The sequence below is a fragment of the Megalopta genalis genome, chromosome 1 (assembly GCF_051020955.1).
Source record: "Megalopta genalis isolate 19385.01 chromosome 1, iyMegGena1_principal, whole genome shotgun sequence".
Taxonomy (NCBI): domain Eukaryota; kingdom Metazoa; phylum Arthropoda; class Insecta; order Hymenoptera; family Halictidae; genus Megalopta; species Megalopta genalis.
The window spans coordinates 12,316,216-12,333,881 of NC_135013.1; the positions used below are offsets into that span (position 1 = coordinate 12,316,216).

General features: G+C 40.4%; 1 protein-coding gene across 5 annotated transcripts in view; it reads left to right on the top strand.

Moving 5' to 3' along the window:
- The window catches only part of LOC117228994 (uncharacterized), a 729,674-nt gene that overhangs the window by 145,066 nt on the left and 566,942 nt on the right, over positions 1 to 17,666 (top strand). For all 5 annotated transcript variants that reach the window (XM_033485103.2, XM_076521427.1, XM_076521432.1 and 2 more), the window contains one exon: positions 7,898 to 8,095. In XM_033485103.2, the coding sequence (XP_033340994.2) occupies positions 7,898 to 8,095 (198 nt within the window). The remainder of the gene's footprint in view (positions 1 to 7,897; positions 8,096 to 17,666) is intronic.

Genomic DNA, 17,666 nt, shown 5'->3' on the forward strand with positions numbered 1-17,666 from the left:
ATGCGAAAGGCAGGGTTGCCGCCACACGCTGACGTCCCAATTCTCCTCGCGTTCTTTCTATGCCAGGTTTCGGCTTTGTAGTGCCGACAGTTTCGATTTACTTTTTTTTCACCACCATCCCCCTCCGACCGGGGTTTAATGAATGTATTCGCTGCAGGGATTTGCGCGAACATCGAGCCGTCGCTCCGCTCGCTTCATTGTTCGGAAACTGTGCTTCAATTGAAGTTCGTGGAATAAAGTTTCGCGACGTATCATTGGGTTCGTAGCTTGTCTCATCACAGTCGAATCATATTTCGCATTTCGTTCTAGCTTGTTATCTAGTTGTCTCGTGAATCATTTGCAATGGAGATATTTGACGCAGAATTAAAATAATAAAATTGTAAAAATAAAATATTGCGAGACGCATTAAATTGTGCAAGACGCAGATCGTTTTCAGAAGTTGAAAGGCATTCCGCAACATATTCGTGCACGGATCAAGTGGTGTACATAAATTTTTGTCTACAATTATCTGTTTCTTTGTTACAATTTCAGACATTTTTAGACATTTTGCTGACTTATCAATAGGCTCCGGATCTTATGCATTTATAGCAAAAATAAGTACTTGCAATTTAAAATAGTAGAAAGATTAAAAGAATTTAGAAGTGTCATCGGTATCATTTATGATCTTGTAAAATGATTTAAAAAGCAGAAATCTTTATATTTAGTTTCTATTTCTTGCCATTGATGTAGACAATTTTTATTTTGCATAAAAATCCGCAGTCTACTTATCAGTCAGTCGACACTATTTATAATAAGAACCATTAAATGTGCTTAAAAATTGCTAGAAAAATTCATGTACGATGTTAAATCAAGCCCAAATAAGCAGCAGAATGTTCCGTAGCTGAAAATGATTCCGCTTTCAATGATAAATTCCTAAACGGTCAAATGTTAAAAAATGTACAATTTCCGAGTAACGAATCATGCTTTTCGTTCCATTAAACTGTCTCGTAATTGACTAAAAACCTTACAAACTATTTTAAAGTTCCTTAACTCGAATCAACAAAGACCGACACGCGAGAGAATATTTTTTTAGACACGTTGTAACAATTTGCGACGACAAAACCAGCCTACGGGCTGGAATTAGCTAGAACAACACGTCCGTGTTTCCAACTTATCAACGAGCAGCCACCCACACAATCAGCCCAGGAATTTCCCAAGAACGTATCGGACCGTGCTCTCCAACCGGCACCTAAATGTCACCGCGGCAGCCTCTTAGGAAATCGCGATCGGCCGGGGTCCAGGAAAGTCGGCAGACTGTCTCGTGGCCGGTGTTTCCGCGGGATAAATCACTCGGCGTTAGGTTCGCCGAGCCATAAATACGCGATGGTAGATCGGGGCACGGCCGTCCATGCGAGCAAACGCATTAATAAACAACGCGTGCCGGTAAGGTGAGCGATTAAAGCCACCGGCACGTGAACCGCGCGGGATTTATGCATGGACCCGGGGCCCTCTGTTCCGTTCTGTTCGATTCCTTGCCGGCTTCCATCCCCCGGGATCCACGGAATCCCCGGAGGGATGCTCGCCCTCCCCTAACGAGCCTTTTATGCACCGACGGCTCACCCTTTTCCCATAAATTTCGGTCTAACCAAATATTGGTACTGACGAGCCCTCGAGTGGCCCCATTATTCCGATCGCCGTGGCCCCCTCGGGCCCCCGACCGAAAATTATTGATAGCCGAGCGTCGCCCAGACAATGGCAGATTTATGCTACTTGTTTACGAGCACGTAACAGCAGGCGGAGCCGGTGTAAATGGGACATTACAAATTGTAACCGCGACCGAGTGTCGGCCGACCGTCGACCGGCTAACCGTCGCCATTAATTCAATTATGCCTCCTTCTTTGCCACCCCATTGTATAATAGTTATATTGTTAGATTCGATGGGAATGGACGGTCGGAATTGCTGCTCCCCCCTCTCCTACTCCTTTTTTTTGACTGCTCGACGTCGATACGCTGTCGAAGATAAAAGTGTGAGAGGCCGGATAGTTAACCTGCTAGCCGGCCGGGTTTTTTCGTCGACTGGTAGAGTGGAGATCGAAAGTAGATGCGGTGCTGATAAACGAAAACGATCTGGCGCACCTTGTTTGACATTTACTGAGGGTATGATGGAGTTTCTGCCATTACCCGACCGTGGAAAAATTAATATGAGACAAATACTGAGTGCGGAGGTACGCTTCGGTTTCTCCTTCGAGAATGTACATCGTTTATTCAGGTGCTCCGGCTGTAGAAAAACTTTATGTGGAATTACTGTACGAGGATACGTTCCTCTCGCGTGCAGGTTTGTTCGATTCATTGGTCGGAATGATTGCATGCAATCATAATTATAGTAATGATAATAGAGTCAAATTCTTTTCTTTATATTTTTGAATAAAAAAGTGGTCAAAATACGATGTTTCGAATCTTGCATAAAATGACAAATTTTGGTAGTCTGAACTATTGGATGAACAATATTATTATTATTATTATTATTATTATTATTATTATTATTATTATTATTATAATATTTTTTATTTATGTATTTTCCAATAATTTTTAATGGTTTTTAATTCTTTGTAATAGTTTTTAATACTCAGTTTCACACAGTTTTTCATGACCTTGAACTTGTTTCTGATCATTTTCAGTTCCTGTTACAGGTTTTTTTAATAGTTACATAGCCTTCGCGCAATGCAAACAATAATAATATTTATCTTGGATGTTTAAAATTACTCCCACTGTATTAAAATAACATAAATAATTAAGTAGCTACGTTTTCAAACGATTGAATAATAAAAATAATATTCTGAATATTTTATCAACAATTTTTATTTGTTGATAATTACTTGTCCTAAGTTAAGACACTGCAAATAAGTGAGAAAAATAATTTTGGCCACACCGAAATCGGTCAAATGCCCTACGCGACGTTAATAAACGAAATAAGAAGAGGATCCAGAATCGTGCGACTAATGAAGCAATTTCTGCGGGCTGGAGGAAGATGATCATTGACATGGTTTGCAGCATAATTTCGACTGCGTTTCCTCCGATAGCGCGATCCCGATTCGGATCTCGCGGATGCCCGCCAGGGCGGAAACACGTGGGCGATCGAGCCTGTGTATAATGGTTACGCCGCGCTGCGTCCGTGCCCTCACTAAACTGCGATGTTTATGCAGTCCGGCGTAACGACGCGACCCGGTATAATGCACCCACATCGCGGGTGCGCCGCTGCAGCCGTTGCAGGACGACGCACGCCACTTGTCCGCTTTGGTATTCGAGTCCCGAGCGGGCGATCCGCGCAGATAGCCAGGCCGCGCGGTTTTCTGCGAGGCGGTTCCGCGAGCAACGAGCTGATTTTGCAAGAAACTATCTAGTTTACGGTCTCGGACGGCCGGTCGAAGTTTCCATTCCCTCGAAAAATCCGTGCTGGCTACTTCGATCCGCCGCGACAGCACGAGGAACGCGTCCCCGATTCTCGCGGAGGATGAGAGACACTTGCAAGGACTTGCCCGGACTAATGGGACCCTGACACGGCAGCCAAAACGCTGCCGGAATTTCAGAGTAGCTTCCTATCGTATCGTGCGAAGCTCGTTTTTTAGATATTATGGTGGAAGCCTGGACAACCTTTCAGAGATTCGTGACATAATTCCGCTGTTTTCGCGTGCACGGTATTTATTTGACGAATAATAACCTGGAAAGCATTGAACGATTAGTACAGTTATTTGTTCCGAAGAAGTTGATCGATGAACCACGGGAGAAGACTATATTTTATAATTTTTAATCGAATCGATTATTTCCCGAATTAATTCCCGTACAAGCAGATTCTTATTCGAATAACGAATAACTTATTCGGACGAATTCTTGTTCGAACAAAATCTTATTCGCATAAATTGTTGTCCTGGAAAGCATTAAACAATTAGTACAGTTATTTATTCCGAAGAAGTTGATCGATGAACCACGGGGAAACACTATATTTTATCATATTTATTCGAATCGATTATTTCCCGAATTAATTCCCGTACAAGTAGATTCTTATTCGAATAACAAATAACTTATTCGGACGAATTCTTGTTCGAACAAAATCTTATTCGCATAAATTGTTGTCCTGAAAAGCATTAAACAATGAGTACAGTTATTTATTCTGAAGAAGTTGATCGATGAACCACGGGGAAACACTATATTTTATCATATTTATTCGAATCGATTATTTCCCGAATTAATTCCCGTACAAGTAGATTCTTATTCGAATAACGAATAACTTCTTATTCGGACGAATTCTTGTTCGAACAAAATCTTATTCGCATAAATTGTTGTCCTGAAAAGCATTAAACAATGAGTACAGTTATTTATTCCGAAGAAGTTGATCGATGAACCACGGGGAAACACTATATTTTATCATATTTATTCGAATCGATTATTTCCCGAATTAATTCCCGTACAAGTAGATTCTTATTCGAATAACGAATAACTTCTTATTCGGACGAATTCTTGTTCGAACAAGATCTTATTCGCATAAATTGTTGTCTAGGTAAATTTGTAGTCGATTGCGATATTCATTCGATAATGTCGAGTGCTGAATTACTGTAAGGACATTTGTATTAGCTCGACGTTCTGCTTACATTCAGATTGTAGCAGTATTGTATTGTGTTCTAGCATTACAAGCTTAGCTCAGTATTGATTCATTGCTGCGTCCGAGAAGATATTTCTCGAGCTCTTGCTATCTCTCAATTTTCTCGCTACGAGAATTTACTTCCTTCGTCTTCCACAAATAACCAAACCCTCTAAAACAGTCTCCAGAAAATCTGTAATAAAAATTACCCAATAAAAAAGTAACATTGTATCATCTCACCGAGGGCACTATACTGTTGTAGAATCTAGTGACAGATCCCAGCGAATTTCGCAAAGGGAAGTAACCAGTTTAGGAATTCCTTTGATTAAGCCATCGGTCGCAGATCCAATAAGGTCGCAGACGTAGTCCAGGATTTCCTCAAAGAAAGGAACACAGAGACAGAATTAAAGAAAAAGAGAGAGAGAGAGAGGGAGGGAGAGAGGAGTCGGAGGATGCCGCCGGAATGAATGTTCTTTCCCTAAACCGTGTGTATCTCGGCGTTCGTTGGTAGTCGTTCCGGGCGCTGCCATAAAATTCAATTTATTCCCCCTTGTTTGTTCTCACCGTTGGGGGAGATCGGCGTCGATAACAGATTCTCCTGGCGTAGGCCATGATTCCATAACAATATGGAAGAAGTTGGGACCGTTACTTCGCCTGTCCCCTCGACGCGAGCGCTTCCCGTTTCCGGAACCGTAGGTTCAAGCGTTAGGAGCTTCTGGGAATGCGGAAAGCGCCCATGGGTATTACGTAATTCAGGAATGCCGTTTGGCAACGCGCTAAATCCTGACAATGCATGCATTTCCCCCCTGGTTCCGTTGCGTTAACATTTCAAGCGACTCTATAAATAATATTCCATGTATGAACGTGGCTTTAAATAAACCGGAAGACGATTTCAGCCCTTCTGCACCTGGCTAATGCGAAATCCTGTTCTTAATAATTAACGATGTACTTTGGGTTGTCAAGGATTTTCTTGGAGATGATGCTAAAAATAAAATTGATAATAGCGTTTTGTAGGTTGCAATTTTGAAAGAAATTTCATTGCAGTTGTTATTGCTATAGAATAATTTGTAGGAAGCCTTCAATTAGTCTTCCATTCTGTTATACTTTATTTAGTAATTCTAATCTATAATTGCAAAAATTAGAAGAAAAAATAATTATCATTTGTAGTATAAATAATATTCCATGCGGACTGTACGAACATGGCTTTGAATGAACCGGAAGACGGTTTCAGCCCCTCTGCACCTGGCTAATGCGAAATCCTGTTCTTAATCATTAACGATGTACTTTGGATTGTCAAGGATTTTCTTGGGGATGGTGATATGCCAAAAATAAAATTGATAATAGCGTTTTGTAAGTTGCAATTTTGAAAGAAATTTCATTGCAGTTGTTGTTGCTATAGAATAATTTGTAGGATGTCCATTCTGTTATACCTTATTTAGTAATTCTAATCTATAATTGCAAAAATTAGAAGAAAAAATAATTATCAATTGTAGTAGTATTCTATATGCGCCTGTTCTTAACAAAATAGAGACTGAAATTATAGAATCAAACACAGGAGCTTCTTCACGAGCTTTTAATAATCAACTATGTAATATAAGTACAGGAATTTCAACAAAAAAAGAAGAAAATATTACAGATGAAAAATACAATTTATTACAATTAATGTTATTATTTTCTATTAAATCTGTTATTATCATCAATAGCATACTATCACGAAAATACAAGCCAATAAATGTAAAGGAAATCTTTACATAGTGCAGTCTTTATACTGTTGTGAATTATAAATCGTCTAAGAGTAAGCCTGATTGAGACAATAAGTCAGAAAAACATGCCATGCAAATTGGTGTTTCGTTCAGTAGAACATAACATTCGTTCGAGTAAGTAGAAACGGTCGACCACGAACAGACACGCTAGACAATTCTACGACGTTTGCGCTCCGCAGGTTCTCGAAGTCGATTATCTCGAAAACAGAGAGCATAGTGCAACGTCAAATTTATCGCATAATTTTCGCTACATCGTCCGTGAAGATTTATAATAAAACTACAGCAATATTCTCCTTTATTCGAAGGTAGTTTACACGCCTTTTTTCTTTGGATCAATTGCATTTTTATCGAATTTCTTGAACGGTGCTCGAAGATCGAACATTCTGCTCGTTTTTAAATAACAATCGACTCGACGAAAAAGTGGCCGCGATATTTCGTTCGCGATAGAACGATAATACGCGAAATTATATAGGATTCTTTGGAATCGTGATAAGCTAACGACACCCTCGAGATAATCATTCAAACATCATCGGCACAATCGTGCGGAGATCGGAACACCATATCGCGTTACTCCGGCGAGCACTTGCTCCTGCGAGGATGTAGGAGTATATCATGATAAATCCCAACAATACTCGAGTATCTTGTTTTACGTTGCCTGTTGATAGTGGATCATTCGCGGCGAGCATCCATCGAGTCGGTGAAAGTGGTCTAAAATTGTACGAACACCCACAATCTGCCATTATTTCATTCGCCTTCGATGCTCTTTCATTTTCCGAACAGCGTGCGGGCTTGTTCGAGGCTGGTTACATAAACTTATAAACAAATTGCGAACATTACTCGTTTAATTATATAATATTTATATGGCTTATTGGTAGCGAACAGGTCAGTGGCGATGTCGAATAAGCTTAATATCACCGTTGCATAATAAAATCATTTAGTTATACAAGCGAGCGAACCTGTTGCCAGCAAGCGTTCATTTACAATTCACAAACGCTCGGGCTATTATATTTATTAATAACTCGTACTTCTTAAAAGTGATTTAAACACACAGGCATTAAATCAAACGTAATCCTGTTCGCAAACGCTTTCGAAAGGTTAAAAGTAACTGGATACAATTTTATTATAGTTATTATTCGTCGTCCTGAGTCAAATCAATTTTCATTCGGATGCGCCGTAAATGTGATAATGGCTCGTTATTTTTCTACCCGACGTATAACGGGCATAAAAATCCTGTGGAAAATTACGTTATTCGCAACGCTGCTTCGTTATATAATCAAAAATGCATGCGGTAAACTGTAGAAATAATTGGTTATTGCAATTCAGTGGAATAAAGTCGTAATCAAATGGAATAAATTATTAAGTTACTACTAATTAACTTTGCCGTAAATTATTTTATCGATAAATTAGTTGAATTATTTTCGTTGATTGAACTGCTCGTGCGCCATAAACATTGAACAGGGATAAGGGTCCCAGCATCCCGGCATATTTAATCGCTGATGAAAGGGTTCCTGTGTTACAGGGTCGCGGAGACGTCGCTTCGTTGGTCCGGAACTTGCTTGGCCCGATTTACGGCGATGGCGTTATCAATCTGCTGATACGACAGGCCCGGGACATCCTGGTCTGTGCTTATCACGGCAACTTGGAGAACTTCCTCAGAACTTATCTCTCACCGGCCGCTTCGCTGATCGCGGAAGTGAAGACCGTCGCCTCCGAAACGGTGAGTTTTCCTGTTGTCCATTCGATACACATACAACACCGCCATTGTCCTACAAACATCTACACGCATTCATATCTTATTATTCGCGAAGATGAAAATTCAATAGAATGGTTTTTCGATTTAAGATGACGTATTTCCGTCACTGCAATGTTTTTTTTTATCTCTTCTGTATTGAAACGAGTTCAATACAGTAAAAGCCCAATCGCGTTTGGTTAAATTTTGTTTCTTTATCATAAAAGAAAAGAAGAGAAAGAATTAATCATTCTAATATCTACGAAAAAACTTTGTGCACTGATCAATTTCAATAATGGTATACGAAACAATTGACGATAATAAGATCGTTAGAAAGATCAAACGGATAGACGATAAGGAAATTATCTTTCGTTCTTCCTTGCGATGCAGATAGGTCAAACAACGATACATTTATTCTCCTAATTAAAAATCTATGATACGTTGATTTCCTTTATCAACATTGTTAGAAAAAAAATTGCACAGGACCTCACAAACGTACTGAAAAACCAACGTTTGATACAGTACTCCACAAAAATTATGTTTACATTTCGTTGCATTGATACAATGCACAAGACGACAATGTTGCTTACCTGGAATTTTGCTTAACCCTTTCGCGATATGTTATATATTATGTTGTTAAAGTATTATATTATTAAAATCGGTCACACGAATCAGGACAAGTCCAAAGCTTGTCAAAACACTTCTCAAATGTTTCTACTGGAAACTTTGACCGTGCTTCCGATTTATTCACATTCTTAACCCTTTAGCGCCAAGCGCCGCTTATATGCGGCATCCACTCGACGACCTGTGGGTACGGGCGCCGCATATATGCGGCATCGAAACGAAGTGTATACAGAAGACGGAGTTGTGTAATTTGTAGCAAAAATGATAAAAGAACGGATTCGCGGTACGAGTGCAAAGATTGCGATCTTGGTCTTTGTATAGATCCTTGCTTTCAAATATATCACACAGAATTATATTATTAGTTTTTACATATTATTATGTTTTAATCACTTTCGTCTCGTTATTAATTATATTAAACATTTAATCGCAAGGCTTTGCAATTATATAAATACCTATGTTACCTATAATTTTGCAAGTCTTTTTAAATGAAAAATGTAAATATACTTGTTACATTAGAGCCACGATTGTTTTATTCGGCACAGTTATTATTTAAGACTTAGAACAACATATATACAGAAACCACGCGCACTGTGCATATTTCCGGAGCGAGTTTCCGTTCAGTGACGGTACTTCTTCGGATGGAGCTGCCGTAGCGAAAGGGTTAAGCTGGAACAATATAATAATCATTCTGTATCTGCTTTCTCTAACTCTAACTACAAAAAGGTAAACTGTACAGAACTAACAGAAAATTCTTAGAAACCTAACATTACGTTCTCGCGAATGTCTGCGACGGATGCGCAATTCAACAATTATTCATGCAGATTGCGATTCGAAAATTAGAATACGGTCGCATCTACGTGCATATACATATATATTTTTCCGGCCGCGTTCATACGACGGCACGCAGAGATGCACGTGAAAACTGGTCGCGAAGCCGACTGACTGACTGTCCGCGAGGCAGAAAATGTGAAAGAGAGGAGAGAATGTCGTTCGCCGGACGGATTGTTCCGCGAAGCGATTAAAGTAATCAGTCGCGTGCTCACGTCCAAGTATGGCCGGATACCTTGGATCCAGTTCGCGGACAGTTGCGAAATCTGAGTTATCGCCGCTCGTCACGATGACACGGCCTTCTATTTATATAATGCCTGACCGATTTAATCGCCGATGAAAGCACCGATCGAACTCGGGAAGCGGACGTTCGTTGCTCCCTGAACGTCTTCCGGGGATGCGTCCTACAGCTTTTCCATCTAACTCGTCCGACACCTCGTTTCCCACTAGACTGTATAATTCAGTCACGACCCACGATTTTCCGGAAACTGCTTTCTGCACAATTTCATCGAAAGCAGCGTTTACCTTGCGGCAATGTTCAAACGATCTTCTGCATCGTTCGAGAAAATTGTAACTTTCTCTCAATGTACATTTTCCGACCATAGATTCGCGTTCCAATTAGACTGAATTTTTTTTTGTATTTGAACACAGTATCGTAGTATTTTTCATTGCATTTTTCAGAAGATTATTCTGATTTTTGTGAAACAACGTGCGCAACGTAAGAGTAAAAATCTGCTGAAATTTCGCTATTATTTATTAAGAATATAGGACGATTTTACAGAGAAATAAAAAGTAGATGTTTATTGTATTACATATAGTTGACGCAAGGGGTGACACTCGACTCGTTGGTATCATTTACGGTGGGAATGGAATTAATTTAATTGTATATTGTTTGAAATTGGCTGTGGAAAGAAAAATTTATACGAAGTCTAATTATTACAAGATTGTGGATGATTATACTTTCTGCTTTTATAGGCAACTTCTACAAACGATGCGATTAATCAAAGCCGCATCTCTTCGAGGCAAGTCTCACGAGATCGAAGACAACCTGCTATTATATTAACCCCTTGCACTATAATTTCATTCGTTGCTATATTCATTAGCACTTCTTCGTTTTCAACGTTTACTTTAATTGCAAGATTCTGATTACGGAAGAATCAAACTTCGATCGACTTGAACAAAATAAATATCATTCGTATGAAATTTTCACCATAAGTCTGACTCATTGTTATAGAGAAAGAGGTTAAAATAACCATAGAACTCTTCTAAACTGTAGAAATATATGCTCTTACATAAAGAATGATGTGAACAAATGCATCTCCTACGAAATGCAAGTACTGTAAAGACTCCCTTATCCAAATATTTATTTTTACAATATTCCGGTATCCAAACGTTCTATTATCTAATCATTTTATTATAATATTATATAATCATAATTGTATTCCAAATACATTATCAATATAATTATATTATACACAATTATATTATATTATAAAGACTCCCTTATCCGAACATTTATTTTTACATAAATATTCTGATATCCAAACGTTCTATTATCTAATCATTTTATTATAATATTATATAATCATAATTGTATTCCAAATACGTTATCGCCTAGCATAAAACTCGAATAAAATTTTTAAATATTACGTTTTGGTATCAGGATGTTACAAAAATAAACCTTCAGATAAGAGAGTCTCTGTTGTGCTAAGTTGTTAAAAATTGCTCATCGGTGGTCATACATCGAGCGTTCCCAACATCAATCATCAAATCGTAGGCTAATCCGAACCGCCTAATCAACCCTCGGCCGTTTCGTCCATGCGCCGGCGATTTCCATGCTCCCCGGGCTTGCCCCATTCAGCGGGAGCTTTAATTAACGTTCACGAATCGTTGAGTGCAGTCAAATTTGAGACGTTAGGCCGGGACGCCCTCTCGAGACACCTCGTGCGGCCGGCTGGAGCCCTCGACTTAAATAAATTAACCCTCGAGAAGGCACGTGCTTCGACGCGTCGCCGCCCCATGCCGCTGCATGTTACCCGCAACTACAGAGGTTATTAGCGGCAATCATGAGAGGGAAGGGTTGCCTTTCTCCGGAACACTCCTCTGTCCCTCTGCGGCCGCGGATTCTTGCCGGCTTAATTGAATTCCCCGGCGTTAATACCGAGGACTGTCATTGGGAGCGTCTTCGCCGAGAGAACGGGTCGTTCGGGCGGATATAATCGAGCGTAATCGAATATTACGTGACTCTCTACGACTCTCAACCTGAATTCCGATCCCCCAAGCATTTACACAAGTGTTGGAAAGGAATAGGAAATTTGTCATCTTCGTTTCTTCGGCGTGCTTCCCGTTGATTTTGGAAAGTCAATATTGTCGTTGCATGAAGCAATTTTGTGAAACCATTTGGCAGTCTTAGATCACGGATTTGATGAATTTATGATAACAATGAATCGGTTGAATACAAAACTGTGAAGACGTTGCAGGAATTTAAGGTGATCGTTACATTATTTTCAACTTATTACAGTTATTAAAAGAGCAACGTTTGCATCTAATTTTTACGTTTCTTCCTATTTTTTTCATCTAATTTAGGATTCTTCTTAGAATTATCTTAGAGAATTCTCATTCTGGGTAAAGAGCCGCTGCTTTTTATACGTCAAATCTTGAATGCATAGTTTTGCAAATATGCAAAGCAAAATTTAAAGATATATATCTCTGCAGCCGGATAGAAGGTCAAGCGAATGCAATTTTGGAGTGGAAAAGATAAAAATGCAAAAATAATTTTTAACGAATGCCTGTACTACTTGGTAGAAAGAAATAGACAGTAATATAGACCTGTCCTAACTATCTACAAAATTGTAGCACTTACAGACACGTCATCAAAGATATGAAAGGAACTCAAGGTCTGCAATCATCACTGGATAAAGAAAGTATGTATATTCATCGGATAAATTTTCGTCGAAAAAAAACGTATCTTTATTCGTCGGAAAACTCTCGTCGATTAATATTATTCGTCGAATAAAATTATTCGTCGGAGAACTCTCGTCGATTAAAATTATTCGTCGGAGAACTCTCGTCGATTAAAATTATTCGTCGGAAAACTCTCGTCGATTAAAATTATTCGTCGGAAAACTCTCGTTGATTAAAATTATTCGTCGGAAAACTCTCGTCGATTAAACTTATTCGTCGGAAAACTCTCGTCGATTAAAATTATTCGTCGGAAAACTCTCGTCGATTAAACTTATTCGTCGGAAAACTCTCGTCGATTAAAATTATTCGTCGGAAAACTCTCGTCGATTAAACTTATTCGTCGGAAAACTCTCGTCGATTAAACTTATTCGTCCGAAAACTCTGGTCGATTAAAATTATTCGTCGAATAAAATTATTCGTCGGAAAACTCTCGTCGAATAAAATTATTCGTCGGAAAACTCTGGTCGATTAAAATTATTCGTCGCGGAAAACTCTCGTCGATTAAACTTATTCGTCGGAAAACTCTGATCGATTAAAATTATTCGTCGAATAAAATTATTCGTCGGAAAACTCTCGTCGATTAAACTTATTCGTCGGAAAACTCTCGTCGATTAAACTTATTCGTCGGAAAACTCTGGTCGAATAAAATTATTCGTCGGAAAACTCTGGTCGATTAAAATTATTCGTCGGAAAACTCTCGTCGATTAAAATTATTTATTCGACACCTTTTTTTATTCGAACGTTCGAGCAACGAATAAAATATTTTTTCTTTTATTCGTTATTCGAAATTTTTATTTAGATACAAATTTTGCCCAATTCTGCTGTAAAGTTCAATCATTGATCGCTCCAATGTTTCCTCGTAAAGTATTCCTCCAAATAACGAACACAGATTTTCAGGAATAAAAAAGTCCCGAAACGAAGCAGAAACTTCAGTCGGATCTCGAGGCTGCTCCGATCATAGCTGTAATTTACATACCTGCCGCTTAATATACTCTCGAGTAGAAAGCGCGCGAAGAACGTCGAGCGGTAGGTTCGCGATTTTTCGCGGGAAATGTAGAAATTATTCAGCTAGAAAAGAAAAGGACGAGAGAAGCGTCAGAGTCTCGAAGCGGCTAGACAGGAGAACGACGTCCCTCGGGGCGTCCCGTAATTTCGAGAGGAGAGCTCGTTTCGTAAATCATCCAATCCCGGTGGACGGTGGGGCGGCGATCGCTTGCCGCGAAATTATTAGTATTACGGCGAGAGCACGGGGCGAGCGGTCTTGTTATCGGTTATGTTGATACGGGACGATTACGGATGCGCCGTAAACTAGGGATCGGTGTAAACATTGGACCGGGCCCGTCACGACCGAGACCGGGAAATCACGAGTCGCGGCGAGTCACATCGTCCTGGCACCGGATTTAATTGGATCCGAACCGGGGTGTAGCGCGAGCTCTATCGAATTACTTGTCCGTTAGGTAATCCACTCCCAGCACGCATTCGACAGTCTATCTCAGGGCCGATCGTATTTAACGTCGGATTATTTCTGTTTCGCCAGCGAATCCGTGTCTCCCGCGATTCTCGATCTAATTGCAGCTCTGTATTTTGCGAAACGAGTCCCCCTCGCTTTTCTGCGTGCACGTTCCAGAGATATTGGAACGATGGCCGGTCTGGTTCTCCTGCGAAGTCCCTTGCGTTAATTATAAATAACAGGAGTACTGGTTTCTGTTAACTTACCACCGGTCACAAATGTGCGCCAAGAGTTCGCATAAATTCTCGGAAATAGAGAACTTGCACGTTTTAATTAACTTAGCAATTGAAGTTAAGCAGTTGTCGAAATGATCGTGTATGTGGATCATAATGAGACTGTGTATGCTATGCTTGTTTGATACAGGCTTCTTTGTGTCGCTTCGAGTCAAGTGGACGTTAAAATAATCACACGGTTAGGTTGTAATTAGACAGAAAATTTTATGCAGTTTTGACAAAAGCATGCGCATTTCTTCGAGGTGGATTGACGCATAAATTCAAGTCGAGTAGACATTGAAATAATCATATGTTTAGATCGTAATTAGACAGTCAATTTTATGTATATTTGTCAAAAGCTTTTACATCTCTTCGAAGTGGATTCACATATAAATTCGAGCCAAGAAGACAATAAAATAATTATATGTTTAGATCATAGTTACACCGTGGATTTTATACACTTGTGACAGAAAAGTTCTAGCTGGAATAAAAAACAGTAAAAGTGATCGACATATTTTAACACTTAGCCAACCGAACGGGGAGATCACCCCGTTTTAAATTCAGTCGACTGACGACCGAATGGATGATTAATGAAACATTAAAAATGATTGCTTCATTTTATTAAGATTTGCAAGAGGTACGAATGCTGAAGAAGTAATCGCTGCCAAATAAGTTTGCTTCATAATTTTTGTTTAATCGAATGAAATATTTTAATTTTATGAAAATTGTTAAACTTTCTAGCGCGGTCGTGGAAGTGTTAAAGCACTGTTGCATTACCTTTACCTCACGATAGATATAGAAAATTGTTGTTCTGAATTCTAATTCTGAAATTCCCAGCCCGATCAAACGAAATCGCTAGACAAAGAATCAACGTCATCCGAAGATATTGCAATAAAATCAAGTAACCTCGATTTATATAGGATCATTATGTCACAACCTAGACAAGAAAAGTCCACTTAACTCCTCAATAAAATATAACCAAAACCGACCTCCATCAAAACATCCTAAAGGTGTTTCATCCGCCAAAGATACTTCGATAACCCGAGTAAATTTCACTTCATAAAAGGCGGAACCATCGCTTAGCAATGCATAGAGGAAAATGCTGACTACTCGACTCCTCGGGGTAAAGGCGGGTAACCGATCGCCGCAAAAATCTGCGAGATCAGCAAACCGGGATGGCTGCGCCCGGTAGATTTCGAAAAATGGAGGCCGAGTAACGCTGGCCATTACCGTAACGTTCGAAATGGCACTGTGCTCTCCTCGTTTCTATTATAATTCCGTTGCGGGCAAACCAGTTCCCGCGGCAAAACGGTTCCTATCTCGTGTCCGCGGCGGCGCAGCCCGTAGGAATACTTTTGCCGGGTGAATTCTATTAGCCGGGTGACGCGAACAAAGTGGCATTCCCAAAGAAGGAGATCCCGAATCGTCCCCGAAGAGCTCACCCGGGACAGGGGACAAATTTCCAGATCGACAGTGCCGGATCTCGGTCCGACGTCGGTGGCGCGCGCGTTCGTCGACCGACGCCGATCCGCACGGTTACGCTCGCCTATATTAGGTAGAACGCGCCGGTTCTCTGCCTACCTACTTTCAGAAATTCTGCGCTAACGAGCGACGGAACTACACAAAGAAAGAGAGAGAGAGAGAGAGAGAGAAAGAGAGATGGAAAGCGAGAGACGGAAAGATAGAGAGAGAAAGAGAAAGAGAGAGAGAGATAGGAGAAGCTCGCTCCGCTTTCCACCGGTGGACATCGCTGCCCCATATCTGCCAAATTGTCGTGTGGCCGAGGCCGAGAGCGCATCGTTTTCTTTATTGGCCGACCGGCAATTTATCGACAGCCAGCGTCACCCGTAAATTCTATTGTACGGAAGTTGGACGACACGGGTAGCCGACGACCATTGTGGCGGCGGCCGCGCCATGAAAATTGCCAGTATCGGCCCGGAATTATGGAAACACGATACCCGCTAACGAGTTCATTCGGCTCGCCTAGTTCGCGCCGGGTTAATGGTCATTGTCGTGCCGCAACCGGCTCTTAAACATAGGAATTAACCGCGGCCCCCGGATACTTGAGTCAAATTGCTCGTTACCGGGAACGTTCAAGGTGTTTTTAATGGCGGTCACGTGTGCAAAGGAGCTGCGGCGGTCGCCGATCACCGGCCGCTATAGCCGCCTCCGTGCCTTTTATCCCCGAGGAAGTCGATTTTTAACGCGAACCGGCACCGCGATCCTCGGAAACCGTAGAGCCTTCCGAGTACTTCGCCGAAGTCCAATCACGAGTGACACGAATTTCCGCTCCGGTTCAAGAATACGTCTGCGGCGAGATACGATTGCGTGAATCAATCTTTACCTGTTGGCTGCTAAGCAAACGAAGATGTCGCTTCTAATAATTCAGATTTTAAATGGAATGATCTGGTTTCAATAAATAGCTGACTGAAATACTCGTAGCGAAGTCTTCGCAACCATATTTTGCGTTCGCGTATCGATGACAGGCGCTGCGCGTCTCGCGAACAAAAGTGCACGATTCGATAAACGTGCAAGCAAATATGACAAAAAAAAGTTTTTCAATAGTTAAAGAATATATCTACGCGCCTCAAGAAACTTCATTTCGGTATCGTCGACAGTGTTCTAGATAAAAAATTCATAAACTCCACCCTCTTAAGAGTCCCTCGGGTACAGAGAGGTAAATAGTCCTTTAGGAATCTTTTTCCTGCAGCATGGTCGACGGTGTTGGAATAAACTTTCTCGGGTCGTGTAGACGTATCCTTAACCCTTAGCGCTCCACGCGTTTCTCGAGTACTACCTACCAGCAACTCTGGCACATTTTTGGAGCAAAGCGCCTGAGGTAAAGGAAGTCTTATTTTCAGCGGAAAAGATTACACGTCTTTGCAAAAGCGTTTGATTTTATTCATTTTATGTTGCTAAGCATAAAAATGGGCAAAAAATGTTTTAATCGTAATGGTATCTACTTAACATTGTGCGAGGTCGGTGCATCGACATCGTGAATTGTGACTGAAATTTCCAAGCAGCGAATGCATCCTCATCGAAATGGGTAAATTTACTATTAATGATATTCTTCGCGATTCTTAAATAAATATATCCCTCGCGTTCTTTGACGCGATTTATTATAAAATTAGCATTGCGAATCGTCCGTTGAATTCTGTTTGGATACGGAATTATCGAAACAAAAATATGTTTTGCATGAGTTTGTCGGAATTTTTTTATAGTTAATCTTCGCTGGAATCGACTCGATTAATGATTAAATTAAATTAAAAATTAGTAAATATTCTTCGGACGTACTAAAATAAAGTTGAACAGCGTTTTTCTGAAAAATATCACTACCAGCAACTCCGGCACATTTTTGGAGCAAAGCGCCTGATATAAAGAAAGTTTTATTTTGAGCGGGAAAGATTACACGTCCTTGTGA